We start from the raw sequence: 27938 nt of genomic DNA, 5'->3' as shown, positions 1-27938 counted from the left end.
CTCCCGCACACTGGGTTAAACTTATGATTTATGGTTATTCAACAATGCGATATGGAATTTGAGGAACAAATTGTAATTAGTTATTTTGTTTGCAGTCTTTTGACTAAGTTGGCATTTTTGAAAAATTCTTTTGGGAGAGTAGACTTTTACAAATGTGGAAATCTCCTAAAAGAATAGAACTATGAAAAGGGCTGCGGGAAAAAAAACACACATCCAGTGACCATTAGAGAAAAGTAATAGCACTTTAATAATATTCATCAATTACAAATGGGAAGAAACAGTGACACAAATGTAATAACGACCTCAGTCTATGAACTCAAATCTATCCTCGACAGAACAGACACAAGCTCTGAGTAGCTGTTGCTCTTCAGATGCTGAAGTCTGTTACTTTGTCGAATACATGTGCTGCCTTTTGTGTTTGAGGATCTCAGTAGAGGTGAGGGTCAGGTCTTCATCACAGACGTCACAGTGATAAACTCTGGTCAGGCTGGACACTGAGGAGGAGACTGCCTTTACACCTTCTGCCTCTGAAAACACAAACCCGCCATCAGCCACAAACTATTCATATCTTAAGTGTCGATCAGCTGGTGCGTGTGATCGATTGAGCGAACACCAACCGATTTCTCAAAATGAACATGAACATGAGAACTTGCTGACCTTCCTCCGGCTGCTGCTGTTCCCCTGCTGGCCTGCAGGAGGCCTCGTGCTGCATGCGCTCCAGAGGAGTCAGCGGCATGTAGAGGTCACAGTTAGGACAGCTCCAGAAAGTGCGTAAACACTCACTGTAGAGATCCTTTGAGTCCTTCAAATTATAAAGCAAAACACACAAAGACCAAAGAGAAACATGTGTTAGATGTGGAGATAAGTTTGTTTCGAGTTAAACTATTGTCCATATTAGACAACTCGGACCACCCTCTCCACCAGCTCCTGCAGGGTCAGCGGAGCACTTTTTCAAAAAGACTCATCACGCTCCGCTGCCACAAGGACCGCTACAGGAAGGCATTCCTACCCTCGGCCATAAGGCTACACAATAAATCCCTTGAGTCCAGATCCGTGGACTAAGTCACACTGTACACTGTACATGTATATAGATATACTGATGTATATATGTTATGTATGCTGCATACATATATTTTGCATTTTGCACTTTTTGTACATTTCAGTTTACATTTAATTTAAATCAAACCTCTGAATACACTGAATACACTGAATACACTAATTTATCCTCCGAATACACTGCTGTGTTTTGCTTGTTGTGTATGTTTTGCACATGTGTATGTGTATATGTATGTGTACATGTGTGTATGTATGTATGTATGTATGTATGCATGCATGCATGCATGCATATGTATGTATGTGTATGTATGTATGTGTGTATGTATGTGTGTATGCGTGTGTATGTATATAGATATGTATGTATATATGTGTACATGTATGTGCGTGGGCCACGGGTGGGTGTGTATGTGTAGGTATGTGTATGTATGTATATATGTATATGTATATGTTTGTATATATGTATATGTATGTGTATATGTATGTATGTGTGTATATGTGCATATGTAGATATGTATGTATGTGTGTATGTATATGTGTGCGGGTGTATGTATATATATATATATATGTATCCATTCCGCTTGCTTGCATGTATGTGTATATGTATGTTTATACTTATTTCTTACTTATGCATACATCTGTTACCCGCTGTTCCTGTTATTATTTATTTTATTTTATCATCTGTGTGTTTAACTTAGTTTTAGTTTATGGCATTGGGATGCTGCTAGTACGACAAAAAATTTCTCCTTGGAGATTAATAAAGTACTTTTCATTCATTCATTCATTTTCATTCATTCATTAAATGCAATTAACAAGGAAGGCTGAGATTCCCAAATTGAAAAACGGTTTACTACTTCAGGGAAGAGCTGACTAGCTAGCAACTATTTTGTTAGTGGTTGATAGTTTGTTTGGGACTTAAACGCCTATGTTTTATTTAATAGTAACCTGAATTTATTTAGTAAAGTTTTGTCGACATGTGACCCTAATTTACATTCATACATTAGCACAATACTTTGCACATGGAAGCTGATGTGTTCAACCTGCTAGGTCAGTTCGGTTCAGCTTTGGAGGTTTTGTGGAGCTCCAAGCTGGAACATAAGTGATGTCCAGGCAAAGCCTCTTAAACACCGACCTCTAACATTTCACAATTTCCCCCCGAAAACAAACATAATTGGAATATCATATCCAGACATGGGACAATATTCCTGGCAGCTTATAACTGCCTTTGTTTGAGACAAACTTACAACCAGACAGTTGTAGTTGAAGAAGCTGGTGACCCGCAGGCCTCCTTTAATGGGGTCCGGCTTGGCCTCGACTCCTGGAAACAGCGGGTTTACGTCTGCAGCTTGCGTGCGAGACGGGTCAGACTGGGGGCCGATGTACAGGTTCTGGGTCTGAAAAGCTGTGAGTCGCCGTAGGCTGTAAGTTATCTGGAAAGAAAGGGAAGGAGAATATCGCTAGAAGAGTATATTAAACGTGAATGTAAAATGTGAGTCACTGTAGAAATTAACTACATTGAGGCATACAAACAAGAACTTGTGTATGATCTACTATTCAGGCCTGCATCCTACTGCAACCACCAGGTCAGCGCTGCGTCACTACCTCAGTGTAGAGCAGGAAACGGACCAGGCCCTCGCTCAGCTTCTCCATGACTCTGCGGGACACGCCCTCGACTGCAGGTCCCTCCATTGTGCTCTGTGCCAGCTGGGCCAACAGGAGGCGCTCCCACTCACCCCGGAGTTTAAGAGCTGTGGACAGCACCTTCAGGGCCTCCTCGGGCTCCCTCAGCTCCAGCTCCAGCCAGCCGTCCACCACCAGGCGCGTACAGTCGGCGTTGCTGTCCACGGAGTTTGCTACCAGCAGCAGAGCCTAATGAGCACGCAGAGATGAATACGACTGTATGATGCATGAACGGACCAGCACTGGGAATATAGAGGAGATCATGATAGAAACACAGATACGTTACCCAAAATAATAATGGTCTGTTTACACACTATGATTTTCACATAATATAGACATGTGTGACTATGTCAGTAATCAATAATACAAAAATCAGGTGTTCTACTACAGGTTGCAAACATGTTCGAATCCAGCGGAGCATCTTTGTTTCAAGCTATTTTCTTTTTCTCTCAATGCTGTTCAATAAACAGCTTGTTTGCATTTTCCGTCCATCTTTGTAATATGCCCGTAACATGGAAAAGAAATGTCCAAATAGGAATTATAATTATTTCACCATGGTCACAGAGATTTCTGAAACAAAGTTTGCCATCAACACCAGTACAAAAAGTATAACATTTGTTCATTAAAACAGTGTTACTTGGTGCAGATGTATTAATAATGTTGCAATACTGGAACCAGTGAAATGATTGTGGAGGACATTATTTGACTCTTTGTCCTACTCAGTAATCACACCAACCGACCAGACTGGATGAAAACCATCAACATAACACTGAACTTTATCAAGGTTAACAATACGATTAAAATATTTATTTTTTGCAATTTGTGGCAGGAACAGGTACATCCCCCATCCGGTACTAACTTGTAGGGCTGGAACCCGAACGCAGTTGGACAAATATGGCTTGTTGGTCTCCAACAGAGTGACGAAGGCCAGCAGCTGGTGTCTGCTGCTGTCCCGCCTATCAGGCCCTGCAGACAGGAAACAAAGACAAAGAGACACGATGAGAGACGTGCACAATAAGAAGAGTGAAAGGAAGAGACACGTGAGGGCAAAACGAAAATACTCCATCAGTGGATCAGGAGAACAAGGAATAGATGTTACACAGAGAAATGTGGAGTGCGTTACTTCCAGTACAATTTGTTTAACTGCAAACACAAGACCACAGCTGTTCTTCAAGTGCACAGCGAGCAGGAAAGGCTGTAATGAAAAAATGTTGCCTTCAGATTTGTCCTTGTCCTCATCTGCTCCATTTTGTTACACTCACTATCGTCAGACTTTTTGTGAAATCTTTTTTTCTTACCGCTCCCTATCAGGCCCGCTATCTTGTCGTCTCCTGTGGCCTTCGGCTTGTTAATCTGCCGCTGGAGCCCAGAAACTTGTAGCCTCCCTAATGATAAGACAGCGTTCTCTCCGCAACGGCCACAATACAGTGAATTCACCTCTCCCTCCGCCCTTACACACTTCCCATCTGTGTATGTTTGTGTGCTACCCAGCTCGTCTCTCAGGGCATGACTGAGCCCAAGAACAATGTGCATTTGTACTTTTCTGCTGGACGTTTATTGTCCTGCAGATTTGTTCCTTCCTGCGCAGGAATACATATTCAGGAGCTTAAAGGTCGTTGTTGGATCTCATTATTTTTTTTTAAACATCTCATCCAAAGCTTATAAATAGGAGACACAAATAATTCCACCACAATACTGTTTTTGAAACATGAAGAATAAATATTTTGGAAGAAATGGGCTTCAATTTCAAAGAAACATCACAAACAACCTACGCTGGAATGAAAAGTAACTTCCAAAAAGAAACAGTTTTGGTTAGCAGCTAATTAATAATTCAGACAGTGGTAAAAAAAAAAAAATATTCAGATACAAAGTGTGAACTGTTTGTGAGTTTAAATATCTCTTAAAGTTGGATTCCATATATAGGGTTTATCTTCCATTGCAATTTAAAGGTATGTTTTGTTCTAATGAACAGTAAACATATACAAAGCATGACTTTGTACGCGTTACACGTGCCATTCTTATTCTGTTCAGTCTGCTTTATTGGTGTTTATTGTCTTTTACCTTATCTAACCTAACCTTGCTTTTACCTTAAAGTTATGCTTTTTTCACGTTATCTTGACAGTGTTACCTTTTTTAAGTGTTAGCTTCCACAGTAGAGTTATGAGTTTTGAGTATACCTAAAAATCGACATGCAGTACTTTTCACACACGTTGTTAGAGAGCTTTACCAATTTCGCTGGTGTCGCCCTCAGGCACTTGCAACACCTCCGGGTCGCTGGCAAACACACTGGTCGGGTGGATCACCACTCCCTGCTTATTCCTTGTGTGAAACACCTAAACATTGGTAAAAAGTCAAAGTGGATCATAAATTTGTATCACCTAAACTTAGAAGCTGGTGTGGGTGCAGCGGGAGGCCTGACCTGGTCGGAGTCCTTGCGGGTGGAGTTGTGTTCATCGGGCAGTGCCAGCTGGGGGTAGAGGCCGCGGCAAAGCAGCAGCTTGAGCAAAGCCTGCTGGCGGGAGGACATGTCCTGACTGACGTTGGCCGCCTCCTGCAGCTCTGACACGTTGTGACGCAACTTGAACTTCACATCCTGTTGCAGGCCAAATGGCCCCACAGAGAGACCCCTGATCAGTGTGACTGTGGCGGATCAATTACATTTAGATTTAGTTCTACTCAGCAAATCACAAGTGTCCCACAAAAGAGCGCAAAGAAATGACGTGGAAAGAGATTAACGTTGAGTTTTAAACGTTAGTTCTATGTTACCTGTATGTCCAAGTTCTGTCCTGATCCCCCCTTGTCCTTCTGGCCTTTGCCGGCTCCCTCTGCATCTGATCCTGAGGAGAACTCTCCATCCTGGCCCTCATCCATTCTCAGGACTTTACGTTTGCCAGTCTCCTGCTCCTCATGATCTCTTTTTAGCTGATGCAGCTTCCTCCTCTCTGTTAGCCTCTGCCGACGTTGCACGCGGTCACCACCAGAGGGAGTGCTGCTCTCCGATTCCAGCAGGCCGTGGCTCTTCAGCAAGTCCTTCCAACCAGAGAGGGAAGCTCATATCTTAAAATAGTGTTCACGTATCAGAAACTTTAAAATTTGTGAACTATTGTGTCAGGGGTCTACCTTAAACTGTCTGCGTAGGTTGACCATCTCATAGAGACGCTGCTCCTCCAGGCCTCTCCTCCTGCACCACTTCCTGGAGCCGCCACCTCTCTCTCCCTTCACCTGTTGATTAACAGTTTTGAGTACAATGAAGACCATCTCATATCAAATCGGACCATTCTGTTCCCCAAATAGCCAACGCTAAACAACGTTTCCAATACTGACCTCCACCCAGGCATTGAAGGTGTTGAGCAGGGTAAAGGGGTCTCCGTGGTTGCTGTGCAGGGGCTGGCATGCAGTGGCACAGTCCGGGTTGTGCTGTGCGCTGCGCAGGAAAGGTGACTGAACACTGAGTGCTGCTGCTACTGTCATGACGGGATCCACCAGTTTAAACAAAGAGCCCAGCACCAGCATCTTCCCTGAATAAACACAAACACACTTACCTGAATCTAGCTGCTACAGTATGTGTAGTACTTTTGAACTCCAGTACATCATGGAAATATTTATTTTGTAAATTAACTTCAAGAGACATCAAGCCTGAATTTATTCGATTGGTGAAGGAAATCTTACCTACGACCACATCTACAGGCAGCTGGGCCAGCAAACTACCAATAGAGGTCAGTTCAGCGCGACTGTCCAGCGCTCCCTGCTCTTTCAGATAAGTAATTGCAGTCTGGATACTAGCAGCTGGAGGTGGATCGATGAAGACAAAAGAAAGCGGATCTCCAAGACACATGCTCTTCATCTGCATAAACAAGACAGCATAAATGAAGCTATCGTGTAACTTTGGAAATTGAAGAATGAAAAACAAGAAAATCCATGCTGTGTCACCTGAAGAATAAGAGAGTCTAGCGCCACTCTGTGGATTTCAGGCACCGGATAAGGTGCGAAGGCATCGTAATCGGACTCGGCGTACAGGCGGTAACACACTCCTGGACCGGTGCGACCAGCTCGACCTTTCCTCTGCTCAGAGCTGGCTCGGCTGATCCAGAACTCCTGCAGACGTTGCATTTTGGCCTTAGGATCAAAACTCATCTCCTTGACCTTCCCTGTCAAAGAATGAATGAAAACAATCCATTTGTTTTATTCTACTTCTGGGCCATGTATTGTTTTTCCCCTTCTTTTCCATTAGAAACCATCTTCCCCCGCAAACATTCAGCATGACATAATTGGTATCTTTTGAAACTTTGGGATATTTTAGGACAAATATTGTCTGCACACACATTGGTGAGTTCTAGCTAATAAACAAAATATGAGTGTACGACTCATGCCATACCTGAGTCTACAACAAAGCGTACTCCATCTATTGTAACTGAAGTCTCAGCAATATTGGTAGAGATGATGCACTTTCTCACTGCCGGAGGAGAAATGTCAAACACCTGAAGAATAACATGACGACAGAAAATTAGAGCTGGTAGACTATATCCATATCTATAAACAGCAACATATCAGATGTAAACATTGCATGTCCACTCCAAACAAAGCTGCCTGTACCTTATCCTGCTGGGCCAGAGAAAGTGTGCTGTGCAGCGGCAAGACGATCCAGCGTCGCGTGTGCGTAGCATAAACCTGACACGCTTCCTGGATGGTGGAGATCTCCGCCACACCGCTGAGGAAGAGCAGCAGGTCGCCACGCTCCTCTGGAGGGTAGCGCTGATCGATGCCCTGCAGGATGCGCAGGTAGGGTCTGGGATCCAGTTTCTCTGAGCGCGATGCCTGCTCCTCATTTGGAATGGGCTGGTATATCACCTTTAGGAAACATGGAATTTAAAATAAATATTATCCAACATTCTCAAACCCTGAAAACACTGAAATGTTAATTTTAAGGACAACATTCCCAAATGTAATACTTAAAATGTGTATTTCAGGCAGCAATTTAAAATGTGTAATTAGAGACAAACCACTACCAAGAATATGTCAAACTAACGTACTGAATATTTTTAACCAGTGTCCATTACTTAGTGCATTGGTCTTTCATCATGCCTGCATTAAGGCCCAGAAAACTAATTTCTTCAAGTGAGATTTATATTTGCACCTGTGAACAACAGTTTCCTCTGCTTACCTGTATAGGAAACAGCCGACCTGGTACCTGAAGCACGGGAGCACTTCTGAAATAGTCAGAGAAAAGTTTGATGTTGATGGTGGCCGACATGAGGATGAGACGCAGGTCTGGGTTGTCAGTCAGCAGGGAGCGCAGGACCCCAAGAAGGAAGTCACAGTGAAGGTGCCTCTCATGGACCTCATCCACGATCAACACCTGGTACTGCGACAACGTCTTGTCCTGCTGGATCTGTCGGAGCAGCAGCCCCTCAGTCAGGAACAGCAGTTTGGTGGATGGGGTCTTGGTGGTTTCAAAGCGGATCTGGTACCCCACCTGTAAAACACAACTGCATTTTGTGAGCTTATTCTGATATGTGTTTCATGCGTTTATGATCGAGTCGGAGCTGCAAACAAACCAGGAGACTGTAATGGACTAAAACACTAAATAACTATTGTTGTATTACTTCATACGTATGTTCACTATTTAACTTGCTGGTTGTAGCCTTCCACACATTATGGAGCCAAGGTGATATCTTCTAATTTCTCTCGGTCTATAAGGATGTTGTAAGGTACTCTCAATACTCAGTACTCGGAGTGGCCCATGTCAGAATCATATATATCATATCATTGGATTATAATTGGTGATGCATTAATGTTACAGCTGGTAAATATGGAGCTCATTTTAACTGCTTAATATACTGCTGCGTAAATAGTGAATTCTTCGGGATCAATAGTCTTCTTAAATTTATAATAATACGTAATATATTGTTGATTCTCGTTTATATTATTGATCTGAATCTCCAAAGTAACACAATGTACAGGTAAAGAGTTACAGTGAAGTGGAATTTTGAATTTAAAGTAAAATATAAGTACTTAAAATTAGTACTTAAGTACACCGCTTGAGTAAACGTACTTAGTTACTTTTTACCACTGAGAAAAACAAAATCTGCCTTTTGCCTTTGATGCCCTATGTGTTGGATGAATGTTCCTAGTAAAGAAAACAACGTGTTGTTTAAAATGTGCTTGGTAAGTCTGCAGTCAGCAAGGGCCCATGACAAACCTTGGAGCCGTACTGATTGAGACTCTCAAAGCTGACCCTCTTCGCGAGGGATATACAGGCGATCCGTCGGGGCTGAGTGCAGGCGATGTGGCTGAAGCCAGCCGAGAGAAGATACTGAGGGACTTGTGTGGACTTCCCGCAGCCCGTGTCCCCTGCCACCACCACCACAGGGTGGCGGCGCACCAGCTCCACGATCCGGTCCCGGTACTGGAAGATGGGCAGGTTCTTCTGCTCCCGACGAAGCTTGGCCAGCTTTCCAAAACTCTGTCTCTGACTGAAGTCCAGGAAATGCAGGAGAGCCAGGCGGCAGTCGGATATTTCCCGACTGCCCGGACCCGAGGATCTCTGCCTGCCTCTCGGCTCCGACGTGCCGAGGCGCTCCTCGACATCCTTGGTGCACACGGACACGTTGATGCGGTACCGAGCGTCATAGTCTTTCGGAAGGCCGAGGTCCACCTTTCCCGTGCCAGTCCTCTCCCCGTCTTCTCTGCCCCCCTTTGCACCCGACCCAGACATGTCCTTCTTGGTTTTAAACCGCTGGAAGCGGTCAAAAAAAGACCAGAACTCTTTGTGCTCCGCGCGTCCCGCCTGGATGTAGTCATTTCGGCGGAAAAAGATGTCGTCCATCTGGGCTCGGCAGTGCGGGCTGTCCCAGTCCCAACTGCGGCTGTCCCTGCTTCGGTCGGAGTCCATGTTTGGTGTAAAATACGTTACTCGCCTTTACCGTGGAGTTTATTCACAACTAGTAAATTAAATCGACATGTCTACGGCTCACTGTCCCTCTACATTAGATAACCAATAAACTACATCCATGTCAAACCGTTTTGAATGTTTTGAATCCGGGTGTCCGAGGCAGACAAAGCGCGAGTCCTCAACATTGTTTTAAACTTCTACATTACAGATTATTGGCTAATAAAATGTTAAAACGAAAAACTGGAGAGCACAAATCATGATAGAAACTGCTGCAAAAACCAGGGGAACAATAATACGGTGGGACCGTTTCTGGTCCGTTAATAAATATCTTCCGGTGAAGGTGAGATTCAATTGTTCTTTGTTCCGGAGTTGAGTCAAACCTGAATACAAATGATATTGTACTGTTTTGTTATCAGTAACATTGTTATTTTGTTATCAGTAACACATTTAGTATAATCCTATCCTTTTGGATTAATTAAAAATCGAACATTGGACTCAACAGAGGACAATGGAGACATGTATGAAATGCAAAATACAAACACAAAATCTAATTTGCATTTAGCACTTCTTTCTGATAAATACTACTAATACATACAACTGCATTAAAAAACAATAGTGATGCTACATGTCACTATGATGGTAATAACCATAAGTACAGCATCATAAATGATCGTTGTTCTGAAAAAACATCCTGCTGAAGTAGACACACACGGTCTAAAAACACATGAGTTGTAATAAACATATTGCAGAGTGAACCATTCAATTCAAATAAGAAAAAACAGTATATATATAAGGCAGTATGCAAGTATGTTGGATGTTAAGTGAAGTCATAACAAAAATTCCCCCCCACCCCCCCAAAAAAATTTCAGCATTTCTCATGAACACAAATGCGAAGAATTGGCTATATTGGTTATATATTATAACTTTTTTATTGAAAAACTTCTGCTGTAAAACCAAATTTACACAGATTCAAGAATAATTGAACTGGAAATCCAATATTGTGCTGGATGAAATATAATATTAGACCTGAAAGCTTCAAATAAAACCTACTTGTTCATGGTGATGTATTTTACGTTGATAAAGAAGCAATTCATGGCTAATACAAAATGCCATCCATGATGATCAGAACAATGCTTTCCAAAGAGAACAATCACATCACTAACTCTTAAGGGATTTCTGCTGGATGAAAAATCCCTAATGAGTAACATACCAAGCCATAGGAGGTAAGGTGGAGCGAGCTTGCGGTCATTTTGCTTTTTAATTTACAAAATTCAGAACAAACACAACAAGGAAAACATATGAACTTATATATCTGATAAAACACAAGACAGCAGAGATGCACAATTCATTTGTGTAACAATCACGCCTAAAATCTATTTAATGTACAGCACATAACATTATTCTGCATCAAAACAAGTGTAAAAAACAATGACAAAAAAACAAATGAAACCACACAAAAATAAAACCTTTATTTACATTTTAAAACATTTCAGCAACCCCACCCTCATAAAATCACAGTCACAAAATGTGTTTCACTTGCTTTTCAAGCAAACGGTGCATTTTCCACTGCCGCTGCGACTACATCCGCTGGAAAGTCAGAGTGCTGAAGCAACAATCCGTACTTTGGTTTGTCATCAGTTCATGTCAGTAGGACTTGGTTGGACCGTTTTGCAGTGGTCTACACTCCAGTCTTTTCTTTTATCCACCCACGGAATTTGGTGACCTTCGTGTAGATGCCAGGTTTGTTTCTGCGGGCGCAGCCATCGCCCCAGCTGACCACTCCTGCCAGGAACATGCGACTGCCGGACGGACTGGACAGAGGGCCGCCGGAGTCACCCTGACAGAGACAAAAACATGTGAGAGTTACTACATGAGGGCAGTGTGGGGACATTTCTCTCCTGTCTCTCTGCTTCTTTCTTTGCCTTTCCCTCCTACACCTCCTTCTTCGGAAATTTTGAAGTCAGAATTGTTTTTCCCATGCCCGTGTTATTCATTCAAGGAACTGAACAAGCCTAACACTCTTTATTCACCACAGTATTGACAGCAGTTACATTTCTAGCCTTATTTTGTCAAACATCCTGGGAGAAAGCTGAAACGATGAGGAAGAAAGCAGAGCATAAGGTTCAAGGGCCTTTTATTACCTGGCAAGCATCGACTCCCCCAGTCAGCACTCCGGCACACATCATCCGAGATGTGATCTGCCCGTCCATTAAATCGTTGCACACCGTGGGGTTGATGATTCGGACCTGGGCTTTTTGGAGCACTTTTGCAGCAAATCCTGAATCACAAAAACAACAGAAGGACAGTTATGTTGCGATCTAAATGTCAACAGGTTGGGGCTGTAACCTGAAGTATTGGCAGGCCTTCATCAGAGGAAAGTTAAAATAGATATAAAAAAGATGTATGGTGTGTATTAACACCTACATGACATCTATCTGTAAGCAAATAGAGCTACAATTTATATATTTTATGAATATCCAGTATATAACAGAGCATCACCAAACAAAATCAAAAAGTGTAATTTCATTTCAATATTCTTTCACTCACCGGATAGTTAGCTTAGCTTCGGTTTTGGTCTTCACATTTATTCACATATTTCATATCATCACTACTAGAAGTACAGGGTTTAATTTTTGGTGAGAACTTACCATTTTCTCGAGTGGCGCCCCACCCGGTGATCCACACAGTGCTACTCGTTGGAAAATCATGTTGGGGAGCCGGCATGCAGATGGGCCTGATGTAATCCGAGTATGTGACAGGCCTGTCCAGCTCCATCAGGGCGATGTCATTGTCATAGGTACGTTCGTTGTAGTTTGGGTGGGGTATGATCTGCTTTAGGTTTCTCTTCTCCACGGCACTTCCAACAACCTTTTGGGTGTGAAGGCCACTGTAAGCTTCCCAAGTGCTGGGATGGGAGTACCTGAAGACGAACACCAAAAAAGAAATTGCTAAGTGAATTCTCAATCCACGATAAGAAGCGTCACATGAGAAAACACGTACGAAAAACCTGATTTAGGCTTTTCAGATCTATCACAGTTACATTGAGCATGACTCAGACTACCTGCAAAGTAGTTTTATATCAATAAAGAGTTGAACAATCATTGATCCGATATAAATATCCCAGTGTCCTTTAGTGAAAATGCATAAATATCAACCTACATTAGATTGCGTTCTTTACAAAGACCTAAAAATATCAAGATGTTATTTTTGACAGCTTTAGCTTCCTGGGGTCTAAAGCGTGCACCGAGAGCCTGCAAACGTTTTGCACATGATAAATAATTCACACACACATTTGAGCATTGTGCTGCTCATAGTCTATGGTTTCACTTTGCATGTGACAAATTGTTCACAGCATATTCAAAGTAAAAATGTTTTTCAGAAGCTCTAGAGGTTGTTTTTTGTGTGAACATCATATTTAACTGTAAAGACTATTCAAGCTCTCGAATAAGAATACAATGTTTATACATAAATTAAGCACAATTGTTGAGACAACTTTAATTTGTCTCAATATGGCTCTAACACAATGTGTCCAGCATAGAAATACATTGATAGAACACTTTAATATCACTGCACTCTTTTCCAGTTTAGAGCGTCTGATAAATATCTACAAAAATGAAAGTTGACGTGCAGAAGTGCTTAAGCTGCCGAAAGATCTCCTCTCCCTTATTATGATAGAGCTGTGAGCTCCAGTTTGACACGCAATGCGATATCGCAAAAAAACCCAAACATTTATTGTTGCCAGTGAGAGGATAAAACACAAAGCAAGATGCTACCTTGTCCGGCCGTCATCTTGCACGCAGTGGGCAGCGGTGACCAGCCAGTTTGGACTGATGAGGGACGCTCCACACACGTGACCGAAACCTTTGACGTGGAGGCTGACCTGCCAGGGAAACTCCCCTGCTTCTGTATCCTCACCGCCCACGATACGCGACGTCTTGAACATGCTCCTCCCGCAGTCTGCAATGTAAACATGAACCAGTCACAGGGCTGGCTTGTTGCAGCTTGTTGCAGCTTGTTGCCTAAAGCTCACATCTGTTTTGTCGTGCAAGCTCAACAACACAGATGGCGACAGTAACTGGGTTTTAATATCTGAGGCGAAGTACGTGCACCCGCTGAAAGTGTCTGGTGACCGTTCAATTTTGATTCAGCAGATATTTATCAGATGCTCTAAACATACCGCAATTCTGCTCGTCAGATCCATCCTCGCAGTCCTGCGTCCCGTCACATTCTGGGTTTACTTTACTTATGCATTTATTGTCTTTACATTTATAAGTGACATCACTGCAGCTCACACCAACGCCTACAGAGAGGGGAGGAAAGAACAGTCAAATTAAAACTATAAAACAGGCGCTGTATAAATTCCTTAAATGTTGAGGGGGTAAACAAATGTCAGCATCATCAATTATGTGTTCCCTAAAATGTATTTTTTACACATGTTGAAAACTGGATATTTTCTTTTTGAAGGAGATGAGGTCTTACGCTGTCTCAAACAGTTGCCACAAACAGCTGACATTAAACAACGTTAGGATTCATTTGGAGTTATGTTTGTGTCGACCTGATGAATGTTATTTTAGCTCTGCTTTAGTCTCCACCGCCTCCTGGAGGGATATATGTGGCTCTTTTGCAGCTAAACGCTCCACTTTGTCCAGTGTTTTTGAGTATAGGGCCGACTGCTGCTGCAATAAAGTAGGACTCCACTAAATAGCTCAATCAATCAGTCTGCAGAGGAATCTGGTGGAAGCGTTTTGCTCCAGTAAGAAAAGATGTTAGATTATTATTATTTTTTTAAACACTAGATTCAGTGACTTTTTGGCATTTCAGAAAAGAAGTCTTACTTCTTCCACAGTCCAGCTCATCGGACCCGTCCCCACAGTTGTCCGTCCCGTCACAGTGATTCTTCTCGGACACACATTTTTTATTCCTGCATGTTATTTGTCCGGTTTTGCATCCACCTTAGATGAAAAAAAAGTAAGAAACAGGCATGAGAAAACTGACCTGTGTCAAAACTCAGGTAAGATTCTCCCTCCATGAGTGCAAACCGGCCTTACCACAGTTCTGCTCATCTGTGAGGTCTCCACAGTCATCTACGCCGTCACATTTCCAGAACATGGGCTTGCACAAGCCATTCTTACAGCTGATGTGCTTTGAACTGCACTCTGGAAGAAAACACAGAACTCACTTTGTGTGCCAACGATGCAGAGAGTAATTACACTATGGATGTTGACCACTCTTTGCGAGTATAATCTGTGTACTCACTGCAGTTTAATTCATCACTCATGTCTCCGCAGTCATTCCAGCCGTCACACTTGAGCGCCATTTTAATGCAGCGCTGATTTCTGCACTGGAACTGACTTGGACAAGCTGTGGATGACATGACAAGGTGAAAGTGAGTTACCCTTGCTGAGTGTCAAGAAGTCCCCATGATCGAGGAGTCACTCACGGTCTTTGACGTCGATGGCCTCATACGACGCGTTAAAGCCTCGGTCCACATAGGAGGCATCAGAGAAAAACACCACGCTCATCTTGTTGCTGTTGCTGGTTTCCGTCACCGATCCATCAGGCTGCTCTCCGCACAATCTGAGGATGACGTGCACAAGTAGTGAGACCCCTGCTTTGTTATGTAATTCCTATATGGCTTTAAGAGATACCAGCATGGACTCACTTCTTCCCGTTGACCTCCACGTAGTCCTTGCCACAGTCCTTACTGTTCTCCTGCCCCGGCTCAGACAAGAGGAACTTTCTGAACGTCACCTTCACCGACTTACCAGCAGGGACCTTGGTGATTGACAGAGACGAGTAAAATCTAACTGGCATGGTGACATGTGACCTTCCGAGGAGCATAACTGAACAGAAACCTGCGGCTGAGTGTAACGCGTCGTCTCACCTGGATCGACCACTGACACGACATTCGAGGAGGATAGTAATTTGGGAAGTTGGGAGAAGTGAAGGTGCCCTTTTCGCCCGTCAGCTGGCCACCGCATGTCGTACCTATTAAAAACATGTTAGTGTCAGGATTTGTCCAAATATCAAAGATTTATAATGCGGCGGACAACAAGGAGGTACATTAATCCCCACCTTTACTTCCGCGTCGGATTTGAGAGACTTTTGCCCTGAAACCAGGGTAGTTCTTCTCCTTATTTGAGGCCATCGTCACCAGCATGACATTGCCAGAAGCCAGAAAGGTCAATGGCTCACTAGGCGAGTAGTACCCGCACATCCTGAGGAAGAAAACACACACAACATACATTTTCACTGGTGTGACAATATCTAGTTTATAATATGGTTTCAATTGCATTTACATGATCAAATAAATAAATCATTGGCTTGAACTGATTCCAGAACATTTTTTTAGTGGAAGATATTGGTGTGCAAAATGGGGTTTCAGGGGTGTCTAGTGAAGAAATTCAAATTCTCATTGAACCGTGATATTTCTTTTGACCCACACTTGTATCATAATACAGTCGTATAAGGCGGATTCCTTTAATACGGATTTAGTATGAGCAAAAAAAATGAATGAAAAGCTCCTTCGAGAAAGGTATCGAGTGGAGTCTTTGTTGTGGCTCTTATACACCACATCACTGGGGCATTTTATCTCTCTTGTGCAATGAAACGAATGATTATATCATGAAAGTTATGCCCGTAGAGTTCCTGGTGGCTTTCTGACTGGATGTTATATTTTTTTACGGTTTGGAAAGAGCAATAACATTCTCAAATTCTTTCTTCGATTTGCTCCCATATTTAAACTCAACTGTATTTGGAGGCTTAACCCATAGGCAATGATTGTGTGCACATTTGTGTGCAGCACACGTGTACATCAGAAACACATCTTATTACCAGCAGAGGGCCTTACATACTAGATCCTACTCTCAAAATATGCTCAGTGTGCCACTGCATGACTGGAAGTACAGAAGGCATGCGCGCCTTCATCTGCCTGAAGCTTTGATGAGAAGAGACCAAAGGGGAAAACTCACTCTTCCATAACTCGGCTCTCGATGGCCACCAGGGAGTCGTAGATTTTGAGAAAGTCATTCTTGCAGTTCTCTTCCAGATTCATCGTATCAAAGTCGAGCTTGATGACGTGGCCAGGGTCCGCTCTCAGCTGCCACTGGATGAAGGTGTTGGGGGGATACGGACTGTTCGGGAAGCCGGGCGACTGGATCTGCCCCATGTGTCCGGTCTTTGTATGTTCAGAATACTTAAACAATCCTGAGACAGAAACAATGACTTTTAGGGGCGTTCCTATTCAACTTTGTAACTCACCCAGTTATCTCAAAGCAAGTCAAAATTACAGCACATTATATGAACTTATTCTGATACCACTATGAATGCTCAACTGCAACAGCTGTCTACTTTGTATTTCAGTACATAACATTTTATGAATATAATGAAACACTGTACTTGAACTAAATGAGTCCTAAAGATGCTTTTGCCAAATCGAGGGAAGAGTTTCAACCTTGTACACTCCTAATATCTTCAGATTAAAAAGAACAAATGGCATGCCCAACTACAACTGGCTCAACTACATGTTTATCATGCCGGTCAGACTATTTTACTTTAAAATCACATGATTTCTAATTCTTGCTGGGTAGAAAGATAAGCGTCACATAAGGAACTATATCTTGTCTGGAGAAAGTAGCGAGAGATGATTTCAGCTCTGGCATCACGGTTCCCCATGACGTATGTGTGAAGACACGTTTGCTGTTCTCTACTTACATGGATGAGTTGTCAAAAATAAATAGATGGAGATGAGCACTTACTGCTGAATGAGGATTTCAACAGTCGGTCGTCAAGTGCTGTAAAATGACACACATAAATAACTTAGATGAGGATGCCGACAGCGAAACAGACATAACTTGACATTCTATAACAAACCATAAACTAAACAGCATGATGGATTATGGACTGAATCCCAAACAATGCCAGTTTGGGCCTCAGTTGCTTTGACTCTACCTGAAGATATCACATCTTCAAAGACCAGACGGCTGCTAGTTTTGGTGAGGGATCGCTGCTCTTTGTCCACGAGCTTTTCCATCGTAGACATGGCTTTGTCGACCGACGCCTCTTGGCCCGCGGGGACATTGAACTCGGACAGGTAGTAGGCAATAACGCTGCCTTCACTGAGAGCAACGAGACAAGATTGTAATAGTGTAGAGGTGGTGCAAAGTAAAAACCTACATGTTACTCCTACATGTATTCTATATATGTATGGTGCTGGTATATCGAGGCTCTTATTAGTTTTATATCAAATACCGGAAATTGGTGTCTGATGTAGGCAATACAATGTCTCTTCCCAACCACAACTATGTCAAGATGGTCTTTATTAAAATGTGTTCTTTCCGGATGTTACAGACTAATGCAATTCAAACCTCACACAACTGAAAAGGTGAAGGCAACAGTAAACCCAATCTACTTCTGGAGACGGAAATCTTCAAGTTGGCATTCAAAAGCAGAGGACAAACACTTTCAAAATCTTCTGAACTTGCATTTTTAATACCAGACGGTAGATGTGTTTTAAAATGGTAGTGCTATTGGATCTGCATGCATGCACACCTCCCTCCCCCCAAAAAACAAACATCCAGTGAGCTCGCTTTTCTCCAACTAACATCCGTTTTGGTTTTTTTAAGATATTGTGCTAACCAACACAAAACAGACACACAGGAAAGGAAACATGACCCTGTTGGAAGAGGTAATAATGAAGGAGCCTTACCTGAAAGCCTGAACTGTAGAACCAACATAGTATTTAGCCAAGTGTGGACTTTTGGAATAGATGGCTTTAAGCTGAAAGACACAGAAGCATCATCGCTACAGAGAATGAACCACTTCTGTATGAAAACACCCAATTTCATGTTTGAGGAGTGGGCAGCGGCGCGGCGGCCTGAGCAGCTGTCTCACCTGTGAAGTCACCTGCTTCGCCAGCGCCTTGAACTCGGAGCTGTTGGACTTCTCGTAGGCATCTTCGAACACCTGGTTGGTGATCCGTATGGAGCCGCTGTACATCTTTTTGAGTCGCACATCTTTCCGGACTGCAGGATCACACGGACAATTGAGGATACTCAGCCACACTCTTACCGCACAGGAGTTCAGCCGGTTTTATCTCAGTGCTGAGGCTTTGCCGACTTCTATCACTAATGTATCCAAAACATTTTGCTTTGTGAAGTGTTAAATCCCTACAGTGTACTTTTGTTAACTGATGTAGCTTTGATCCCTCCTTCTCGGTTTCAGTCATTTGCCAGTAATCAGACTTACTGTATGTTATTTGAACCTCCACCAAAGAGGGCCGTTTTGTAGTCTTCATTATTTGTCTATTGTTTTTTTAATAACATATTTCAAAACATCAATGTTAGCAGAGGCTATGAAAGAAGTCTTAATGAGGATCCAGTAATAAGTAATAAACATGGCAGTTTAAAAGGACCTTCGCTGACCCGACGTTGTTGATCTCGGGCCCGAATAAAATAATCTCAACAATGTGCACAAGGGCCATGTTATTTATTATTTTCTTCAATAGCTTCAATAATAGCAATTTGGCAAATCTAAGAGCTCTGCAGAGGGCATATAAAAAGTACACATGTACAATTTAACCAAACTAAACACTGGGTAAAAATGACTTTACCTCTTTAACTTTGAAAGGGTTACTTTAAAGTTGACGTGCTTTTTCATAAGCAGTTTGCCTTTGTGTCATATTATCAAATTAACATCAAGGAAGACGTTCTTACAGTGGAAATGCCAGACGAGCAGTCCGGTCATCAGAGCTACAACTGCAGCAAAGACCACCACACCGATCACAGCGCCAACTTTCCCCGGACCCTTTTTCTTCTCAAGCTTTTTGTTATCCGATGCTGGCAGGAATTGGACAGCGGTGTCCCAGTCCTTGTCCTAGAAGACAGACAGACAGACAGACAGTTGTATGGATGGATTAATGAATGAATGATGGACACAAACAACTGAAGCTTTAACGCCAACCTCAAAATATGAATCCCAACCATTTCAGAGGAGCAGGAAGCCGTTTGATTACATAAAGCTGCAAAGAGACAAGTCTCAACTCCACCGGAGTGGAAAATCAGCTGAAGATAAGTGACAGCAGAAGACAGCAAGTAGTTGTGTAGTTTAGGAATGCCCCAAGCATGTGGTAACCTACAGGAAAAGGTCCTTAACCAGATCAACTATGTTCCGATATATGTGCAAAAATACATTCTTTGACTTTTGGAAGAAATATGAGCCGATTTTCATTTAATATCTTCTCACAAAAGCAGAAATGACTGTTTCAGTATTTGGTGCTGTAAATGAATTAGAAGGGAACTTCATGAGTCACGGCCCCGTGGTTGCCTTTAAGAGGCGAGACGGACGGGGGAGGGAGTATAAAGGTTTCACAAAGTAAAATCCTGTCAAACCGGCTCGGAACAAACCACTTGATGCTATCGAGGGGAACAACAAGTGTCTGTGTGCGCTCGCTGCACTGGAGTAGAAAACCAAAGGTCTGTGCAAAACCTTACAGGCAAACGAAAGCTCATCTAATAAACTTTAATAAAGCCTGCAAGTTTTACACTTACACGATGCTCATAGAAGATAGTCAGCAGTGAAAACTAGTCCAGCTGAATTAATAATACTGCACATATGATGGAAAGCGTTTGCCTTAAAACAGCAGGTTTCACATCTGTCGTTCTCATTTCAAAGGCTATGCATGGTTCTGTGTTGTTTGTTCACTCAAATATTGTTACGTGCTGCAAACATTGACTGCCCAGATGTTTTCTTTTGTGTTTTTAAAATAACAAGCTATAAATTTAAAAAAGATTTGAACTTAGGAAACAGAGAGCACGTGCCACAGCTTTCCTGGCAACAAATCATTTTTAAAAACACGAGAAGATTCATTCATTTAAAAAACAATCCATCACACAAAAGAATATATTCTTTAAAATGGCAAATTTCCTTAATGTGTCCACTTTTAACAAGAATCTGGTTATTATTTTTGGAGACAACAGAAGTTTAAATCGAAACACAAACCATGTAATGAATTCCAACATATTTAAAATGCTTTTAATTATTACCCAGCCTCACTGTCAATGACCAAAACACGCTGAGCACAGCAACTTTACTCCTCTGATCTGCCCCACTGTGTCCTGACTGATCCTCTGATTTGAATCTGGAGGGCATTTCTAACATAACACATCCATGTTGACGGCCTCGTTGCGATGCAGAGTGTGTGGCGTCGTCTTGGATGGATGTTAGTATACAGAGTTGAAGGACTCAAGTGAACAAGTCACAACAGGGCAGAGGAACTTGGAGGAATTCAGGCGTTGATGGCTGCCTGCTTTGCTTCCTGAGGACCTTCACTAAAGATGCTCAGCGAGCTTCTAGAGAGAATCACTATTGCAGAAAGCTTTTATCCACAGCGGGGACTTTGTGTTTTGATGTCTTACTTCAAACCGCAGGTGGTGAGATGCTTTAAAACTGTTTTTTCTTCTTGGAAATTAGGCACCATGCAGAGAAAATGAGCCAGTTTGTTTCCAGGATATCTCAAAAACCTTTTACATTTACAAGGAAGTTTGGTCGGAAGTTATACCACGGGACAACAGACATGATATTTTATCAAAGGATTTCTGGTATTTTCTGATGAACTACTGCTTTTACTTGAATGAGGGAAACAAAAACACTTGACATATGTATCCTATGAACAGCTATCACAGTGTGTAGGCCTTTATTGAATTATTGTCACACTTTTGGGGGGTTGTGTAATATTTGCACATCTTAAAAAGGCCATTTTGGGGCTTTAGCATTTTTGTATTGGAACAAAAAGTTTAAACGATTGTGAAAACAGTTGCTGCTGGATTTCTTTTTCACTTGGTAACATGTTGTCTTGAGGCTGAGACGGTTAATGTAAATGTGGATACATTGCTATGTGTCCACAAGTGACCTTTCTACTTCATGTCTCGGTTAATTTACCTAAAGGTCACACACTAACTTGGACGGATCTTTTAAGTCTCTGCATCAGACTGGTTCACTTCCTGTCTCATGATCGCCACTGTACCATTTTATAGTGAAGAGTGTCATTCAGGCAACACCCAAACTCTAACTAAGCACAAAGCATCCATCACTATTTCATAAGGTAGAACAGAGCCTGAGTTGGATGACCTCGAGGCTGGACTGAAGTCCTACAAGTGTCTTACCGAGTTCGGGGTGTATCTCAGTCCACTGTCCATGTAGTCCATCGAGGGTCCCAGTCGGACTGCTCAGATTCAAACCAAAACGACCTCTAAACACCTCAACTACGTCCTCTGCTCTTGTGTACGTCTTGCAGTATGCCAGATGAACCCACGGGCGGATTTCCGAGGTGAACCTGCAGGCCTGTGGTGGCCGAGAGATGCGTCTTGTGTCTGCCAACGAATTCAAGCTCCGCGCAAATAAATAAATAAATAAATACAAATACAAATCTACAGCAATCTGTCTTCTGGTGTCTTTGAATGAAGTTTCCTCTCGAGTCGCTCACGACAGCCTGTCGGGTACGGATGTATCGAGTGTCTCCGACGGAGAGAAACTATGGAGACTGAAAAGAAAAAACTCCTTCCGAGAGCTCCAGGTTTCTGTGGGCGTGTCTACCGCACCTGTCGCGACTTCCTGTTTACCTGCCACAGGTACAGGTTAAACTTTTTACGGGAAACAACTACAGAAAAATGCTGAAATACATAAAAGCACGCAATTAGATGTGTTATACTGCGGACAGTGCTTGGAGTTCACACTTTGTTGTCACTTTTCGAAACATTAATACTATTTTATTCCAGCCTGAACTCAACTGCATGAATTGATTACATTACACAAATATATGTAAAGTTGTTCAAATCGGTACCTTAAATATGAATATGTATTCCTGATGTGTGAGGGGACACGTGTTCTTCAAATTGCTCAACATCTGTGTGTCGCTTGCAACAGGCACTTTTGCGAGTTGCCCGAATTACGCAGGAATCGATTTTTTATCTGAAGATCATAATAATACAGACGTGAGCATTTTGAGACGACGCCATCGATCTTGAAGGTTTCATCCTGCCCACGTTGAGTATCAGGACGATGACCGTATCCGCTTCTTCTTAACGACAGTTTGTGCAATGATATGATGACTCACTCTTGAATCACCTCCATTTCTGTTACTCATGATGAGCCGTACGTTTCTGTTTAAGAAAAAAGCTTGATGGAAATCCCCCCTAATCTATAAGGAATCGTATTAATATTTCTGTATTTTTTAAATGTATTTTATTGTTCAAGTAATGTGTATTATACCCAATTACGATGACAGCTCCACTGTAGTCTGTTCTGCTATTAAACACTTTTGGGTTGACTCCTTTAAGTAGTTAATAGTCGATGGAGCAACTGTTTCGGTTAGTAATTGCCAGCAGGTCAGTTTTTTATTGCAGGTCAGTCCTTATTGCATATGGATAACCTTTTTTTTCATAGAACAAACTAGTTTTCACACATTACGAACGTCATCATTGGATATCTGGCCATGGAAAGTAAGAATTTGAGTTGGTCCTGGCAGCTGCATGAGTTCATCCACGCGAGAAAAGACCAAGAAGTTTTAAGGTGTTAGTGATTTCAGAGTTTGTATTACTCCGCGAAACAGGCGGATTGATACGAGGCAGCACTACTTCTTTCACAAGCTATTAGGACAACTACCATCCTTTACAAACATCCCTAAAGAAGTTGAAATAAATGAATAATTTCTGAAACAAAAACTAGTCTTAAGGGAACGATTAGTTAACTACTCAATGAACAGACACAGTCAACTATTTGATAAATATGTGGCCCATCAAGTTAATTTTACTAAATAATGCCCAAACTTTTCAGGTTCCAGTTTCACAAATGCAAATATTTGACTGTTTTTTATTTGTCTTTTCTGATATCAAACTAAAGAGTTTGGGAGTGTTAATCTAACAAAACAAGCAATTTGAATTTGTCAAGGCAAGCTTTAAGACGCTCATTTTCTTTTGTTGCATTTACAAACCAAACAATGTTGTCTGTCTATGAAAAGATGACACATCCATATGGAAGTTGTGAGTTTATTGATGTGTATCCCCCTGTAACCTTAAATCTGTTTCCGTTGGTGTCAATCTTTCTTTTGTTTTGGGAAATCACTAATAGTCATATTATATCAGTTCCCAGGCCCTTCCCACAATCAAGCAGGCGGTTACAAGATTGAAGCCGTTTGGGTGCATAGTGAGACAGTCACATACAGAGATACTGTCACAGGAAGAGGAAACAATAGAAAACAAGAAAACAAACTTAAAAATATATATCATTTCATATAAGAACAATGCACACCACAGGTAATCCTCCGGGAAAAAAAAAGCCATGATTGCAACATCAACTATACAGGCATACAAAGACAATACTAAGAAAGAGAAAGAAAGAGAGAGAGAGAGAAAGAGAGAGAGAGAAAGAGAGAGAGAGGATTTTAGTAATCAGTTTCGCCTACTTGTTTGTGTTATTCTCTACCTGTAAAAATACACAAGTCAGCTTCTTTTTTTTTTTTTTTTTCAGAAACCAGCTCTCCAAGCTTTGTCTGTCTGTGCGTCTGCCTGCACAGCCCTCCAGCTCCAAGTTGCCTTCAGTTGGCATGGATCCAGGGCCGGCTCAAGCCTTCCTGGGTCCCCAAATCCAGATTGCAAAAAAAATGTTTCAGGTCCCCCAAAAGGTTTTTAGTGCATAATTATAATTAGTAGTAATAATCTCCAAATGTGATATATTCAGGTTCAGAAAAAAAACATCATTCATTGTTCGGCATTTGTTGTTATACAATATTTATTTAGAGTACGCCTAAATCCACAAAATTGTGAACATTTTGACTTAATCTGGGGGACCCCTGGTGGCCGATGGGCCAAAGCAGCTGTTTACGCTGTTTATGTTGTTAGTGCCTCGTGCCGGCCCTGTTGGATCCATCAGACTGTTCCACGCTTCATGACCAGCAAAGCCAACAGTTGCTCCAAAAACATGTGTGTACATTATCCCCAAAGTTTCAAAGCAGTTTTTCTGGTACTTAGTTTTTGCTTTAGATCACTTGTGCAGGAATTTAAAAAACAAAACAAAACAAAAAACACTTGTTTGTTGCATGTCATCGCCCGCTGTCACAGGGTTTGTGACAGTGCATAACAAATCAAAGCCACATAGGAACCTGTCAGATACAAAGTATGAAAAAAAAAAGCTTCCAAGATACATTCAACTATGTAACACACATCAATAGGTATTTTTTAATCTATCGATTTATAATGTTTTCCTTTTGATAAAAGGTTGTGTTTATGTGTCGGAGGGGATATATCATCACATTCACTGAGTAAGGGGTCAGAGTAGGTTGTGTGAGATGTGTTTGAGCTGGGGGTCTGTGCACAGCTTCGCCTTCCCCGACTCCGTCTAACAGTGTGCCTGCAAACAACTCATCACCACTAAGCTAAGAACCCTACACCAACTCAAAACCTCTTTCCTGGAAAAAAAAAAAGAGGCGGAATAAAAACATCTATTCTTATATATATTTGAACTGTATATGTATATTTTTTCTGTTATCATAACAAAGAACGGAAAGTAAATAATTCATGATTTCATTTTTTTTTCTCATTTGTTGTTTCACTATACATTTTAATCGGTACAAAGAACCTTCATATACAAGCAATCTATTGAGAGGAAGAAGAACAAAATAAAACACCAATTCTTTTTTGAGGAAACCATCAGAAACTGCATGAATGACACTTGCATGATGGGAAACTAAAGTTAAGTGTCTGGTATGCTGGTTTGATGACGGCCACTCAAAAACATTTAAATTTTGCTTGATTTGCCTTTTACTTTCAAAAATAAAGAAAATGTCTGAAGAAATGTTATACACCTTGATCTGAGAAAGCTGTATTGATAATTACAAAGACATCTGCTGAATCACATTTTCCATAATGCAAAATGGCAGATACATCACCTTCTCAAAAGAAACATGATCAAAAAGAGCTCTATAGTACAATAGTAGCAGTAGTAGAAGTAGTAGCATTATTTAAGGATTGTTTTGAACAAACCAGTAAATGGAGTTTGGATGTATGCAAATGATTTTAACAATAGCATGTGTTATTGGTCAGTAGTATGTTCCCCTCGGTTGTTGTCCTCTGTCAGACTCCACAGCGCCATCTGTGGGCTCTGGTTAGATCTGCATCTGCTCCAGGTATTTGTAGGTGGGGTTTTCATAGCCATGGTTCTGCATTTTGCTGAGGTGGCGTTCCTCTGGAGTTAGCATGGGGTCAACCTGCGAGACACACACACAACACTCTTAATAGCGGCGACTTCGGCGTATGAAAGTTAGATAGTCCTGATGTGGCACCTCGCATGGCAGCTCCTCTCATCACTGTGTGAATGATTCCTACGTGAAAGCGTCTTTGAGTATTCAGAAAAGCACTATATAAAATCAAACCATTATTATTATTATTGGTTGACTTATTGTAGTTGACAAGGGAAAAAAAACATCAGGAACAACATAATGTGCGTTGTATGCAAATGCTGCAGGGACAATAGATAGATAGATATATACTTTATTAATCCCCAAGAGAATATAAGTTATCGCCTTACACCTTAGACACAAAATAATAATAATAATCTAATGTGCCTTGCACCCCCTGATCATTTAATATAAATCTGACACTAGAAATGAGAAAGACAGCAGTTCAGTGAGAGCACTGGTGTCCAAACCCTCACACGCTGCTGCCACTGGCAGGTGGCTCACCTCCACGATGCCATGACTGATGGTGCCGTATTGTCTCTTCCTCAACAGCACCAGACTGATCACAATAACAGTTGCTATAGCCACCGCGATCACCAGCAAGCCAATCAGCGCACTGCTGCCGAAGCTGAAGTCCTCTCCCAGGGGGCGGTAGGACTCCTGACAGGTTGAAATGGGGGAGAGGAAGACAGAGAGAGCAACAGTGAGGAGACAATACATGAGCAGCTAACCACTGAAGCAAAACAGTTACCGTTGCTGTTCTTATGAAGACGTCGTGCACACGTACTATATATATTTACAGTCGTTACCTCAATCAGGTGATGTTTTATGCTGATTAAACACGCTTTTGTTATCCTCCTGTTATGTGACCATTTTTAAATAAAGCTGCAGCATCTAAAAAGATCAATGTGAACTATTATCCTCCTATTTTTTTGTATTCATTATGACCAAGGAGCACGACAACTTTAAAAACAACATTTAGGCCTGTAACAATAAGTGCTTTTATTGGTTGCTATTGTCAAGCATTTTAAAATACACATCACTGTTAAAAGCATAATAATGCGAGTAGCTGCTTTCAAAAGAGCAATTCACTTTGAATTCAGTCATTTTGCAAAGCTGCAATAGTCTTGCACTTCTAATCTGATCACTATTGATCTCGCTGGAATCTGCGTTCCCGAATATCTCTGCGGGAGTCGGTGAGTGAATTGTTATCATAATCAATAATCATAATGCAAAGACATAAGATTAGCACCCATCTTGACAAATACAATAATTTCCCTTGAAAACACAAGCCAATGTAAGAAATGATCGACTTGTGATTGTGTGTCCACATGCATGAAATGTGTCTTTGTGGAAGATCGTGGAATATCTTGGCCAATTCAGAAAAAACACACAAGTCACCTACACTCATCTCCACAATGTAATCTGGCACATATGACACAAACTAATCATATGCAGACAGCCACGGGGGAATCTTTTTCTTTTTACTGCTCATTCTCACACATAAACTGAGCACACTCAGTTTGTGTGGATTAACATTCATCGTATCATGTCACTGAGATTTAAATGTGTACATTCAGATACAATCACATGACAAACATGCACCCATGCAGAAATAACCAAAACATATTAGCCTGAACAGAAAAAAAACTGGGGATTTGTGATCTGGTCCCAATCTGTGTTTTTAATGTTTAATTCAGCTGCAGAACTATTATCTTTGCACACTCCCTCCTTCTTTCATCCTTTCCCCACTACTGATGACTACAGTTCCCCAAAGAGCCCTGTGGAGGGCACCGCTATACTCACCAGCTCATCATCATGCATAACGCTGACTCTCTCTGCACTGTAAACCACTTCTTTAACATCCAGAGACTCATCAATCACCTGTCAACAGAGACAGGGGAGCCCAGGTTACACTCACCACCGTGCGTGAGATCGCATGTGTGCGAGATATAGAGAGAGATAGGCAGGCGGAGAGCGAGAGGGTGTGAATGTGCAGCGAAGTAAACTGTAAAGATTATCTGTGTTTGGTGTGATGGTACACTTGGAGCTGTCTGGTACAGACCGGAAGGAGAGAGGGAGGGG

At 41.9% G+C, this 27938-nt stretch overlaps 3 protein-coding genes across 7 annotated transcripts in view; all 3 read right to left on the bottom strand.

Annotated features, from left to right (window-relative positions):
• Positions 1–228: 228 nt before the first annotated feature.
• On the bottom strand, positions 229–9912 carry dhx34 (DEAH (Asp-Glu-Ala-His) box polypeptide 34). The gene is made up of 16 exons (XM_068585732.1): positions 8933–9912; positions 7895–8206; positions 7327–7581; positions 7109–7211; positions 6664–6881; positions 6403–6577; positions 6058–6251; positions 5854–5955; positions 5500–5763; positions 5153–5326; positions 4961–5066; positions 3593–3699; positions 2656–2922; positions 2298–2483; positions 658–802; positions 229–527 (listed from the first exon to the last, which is right to left on the bottom strand). The coding sequence occupies exons 1-16, from the start codon at positions 9623–9625 to the stop codon at positions 385–387; spliced, it is 3444 nt and encodes a 1147-aa protein (XP_068441833.1). The 5' UTR covers positions 9626–9912; the 3' UTR covers positions 229–384.
• A 643-nt stretch (positions 9913–10555) lies between these two features.
• st14a (ST14 transmembrane serine protease matriptase a) lies at positions 10556–22086 on the bottom strand. The gene is made up of 19 exons (XM_068584701.1): positions 21787–22086; positions 19339–19498; positions 18518–18648; positions 18333–18403; positions 17576–17742; positions 17383–17418; positions 16597–16831; positions 15701–15843; positions 15510–15613; positions 15288–15400; positions 15066–15202; positions 14882–14986; positions 14674–14781; positions 14461–14577; positions 13803–13925; positions 13399–13582; positions 12274–12545; positions 11767–11903; positions 10556–11462 (listed from the first exon to the last, which is right to left on the bottom strand). The coding sequence occupies exons 1-19, from the start codon at positions 21826–21828 to the stop codon at positions 11304–11306; spliced, it is 2544 nt and encodes an 847-aa protein (XP_068440802.1). The 5' UTR covers positions 21829–22086; the 3' UTR covers positions 10556–11303.
• A 1567-nt stretch (positions 22087–23653) lies between these two features.
• The window catches only part of aplp2 (amyloid beta (A4) precursor-like protein 2), a 48696-nt gene continuing 44411 nt past the window's right edge, over positions 23654–27938 (bottom strand). For 3 of the 5 annotated variants that reach the window (XM_068584075.1, XM_068584076.1, XM_068584079.1), the window contains 3 exons: positions 27660–27737; positions 26358–26513; positions 23654–25883 (listed from right to left, as the gene is read on the bottom strand). In XM_068584075.1, the coding sequence (XP_068440176.1) occupies positions 25782–25883; positions 26358–26513; positions 27660–27737 (336 nt within the window). In that variant the 3' untranslated portion in view covers positions 23654–25781. The remainder of the gene's footprint in view (positions 25884–26357; positions 26514–27659; positions 27738–27938) is intronic. The other 2 variants (XM_068584077.1, XM_068584078.1) reach the window with 1 other exon arrangement.

Source organism: Clinocottus analis, unplaced genomic scaffold (assembly GCF_023055335.1).
Source record: "Clinocottus analis isolate CAN_PGR_092001 unplaced genomic scaffold, fCliAna1.0.p SCAF_2, whole genome shotgun sequence".
Lineage (NCBI taxonomy): Eukaryota > Metazoa > Chordata > Actinopteri > Perciformes > Cottidae > Clinocottus > Clinocottus analis.
The sequence above is the reverse complement of the archived record's forward strand: the minus strand, read 5'-3'. Positions and strand labels throughout refer to the sequence as shown.

Excerpts from the sequence above, each read along its gene's own strand:
- st14a (XM_068584701.1), bottom strand. The coding sequence starts at position 21,828 with ATGGACTACATGGACAGTGGACTGAGATACACCCCGAACTCG. Across the intron at positions 18,404-18,517 it reads CGAAGCAGGTGACTTCACAG|CTTAAAGCCATCTATTCCAA; the intron begins GTGAGACAGCTG and ends TGTGTCTTTCAG. Across the intron at positions 13,926-14,460 it reads TGAGCTGGACTGTGGAAGAA|GCGTTGGTGTGAGCTGCAGT; the intron begins GTAAGACTTCTT and ends CCCTCTCTGTAG.
- dhx34 (XM_068585732.1), bottom strand. The coding sequence starts at position 9,625 with ATGGACTCCGACCGAAGCAGGGACAGCCGCAGTTGGGACTGGGACAGC. Across the intron at positions 6,578-6,663 it reads TAGACTCTCTTATTCTTCAG|ATGAAGAGCATGTGTCTTGG; the intron begins GTGACACAGCAT and ends TTGTTTATGCAG. Across the intron at positions 6,252-6,402 it reads GCCTGTAGATGTGGTCGTAG|GGAAGATGCTGGTGCTGGGC; the intron begins GTAAGATTTCCT and ends GTGTTTATTCAG.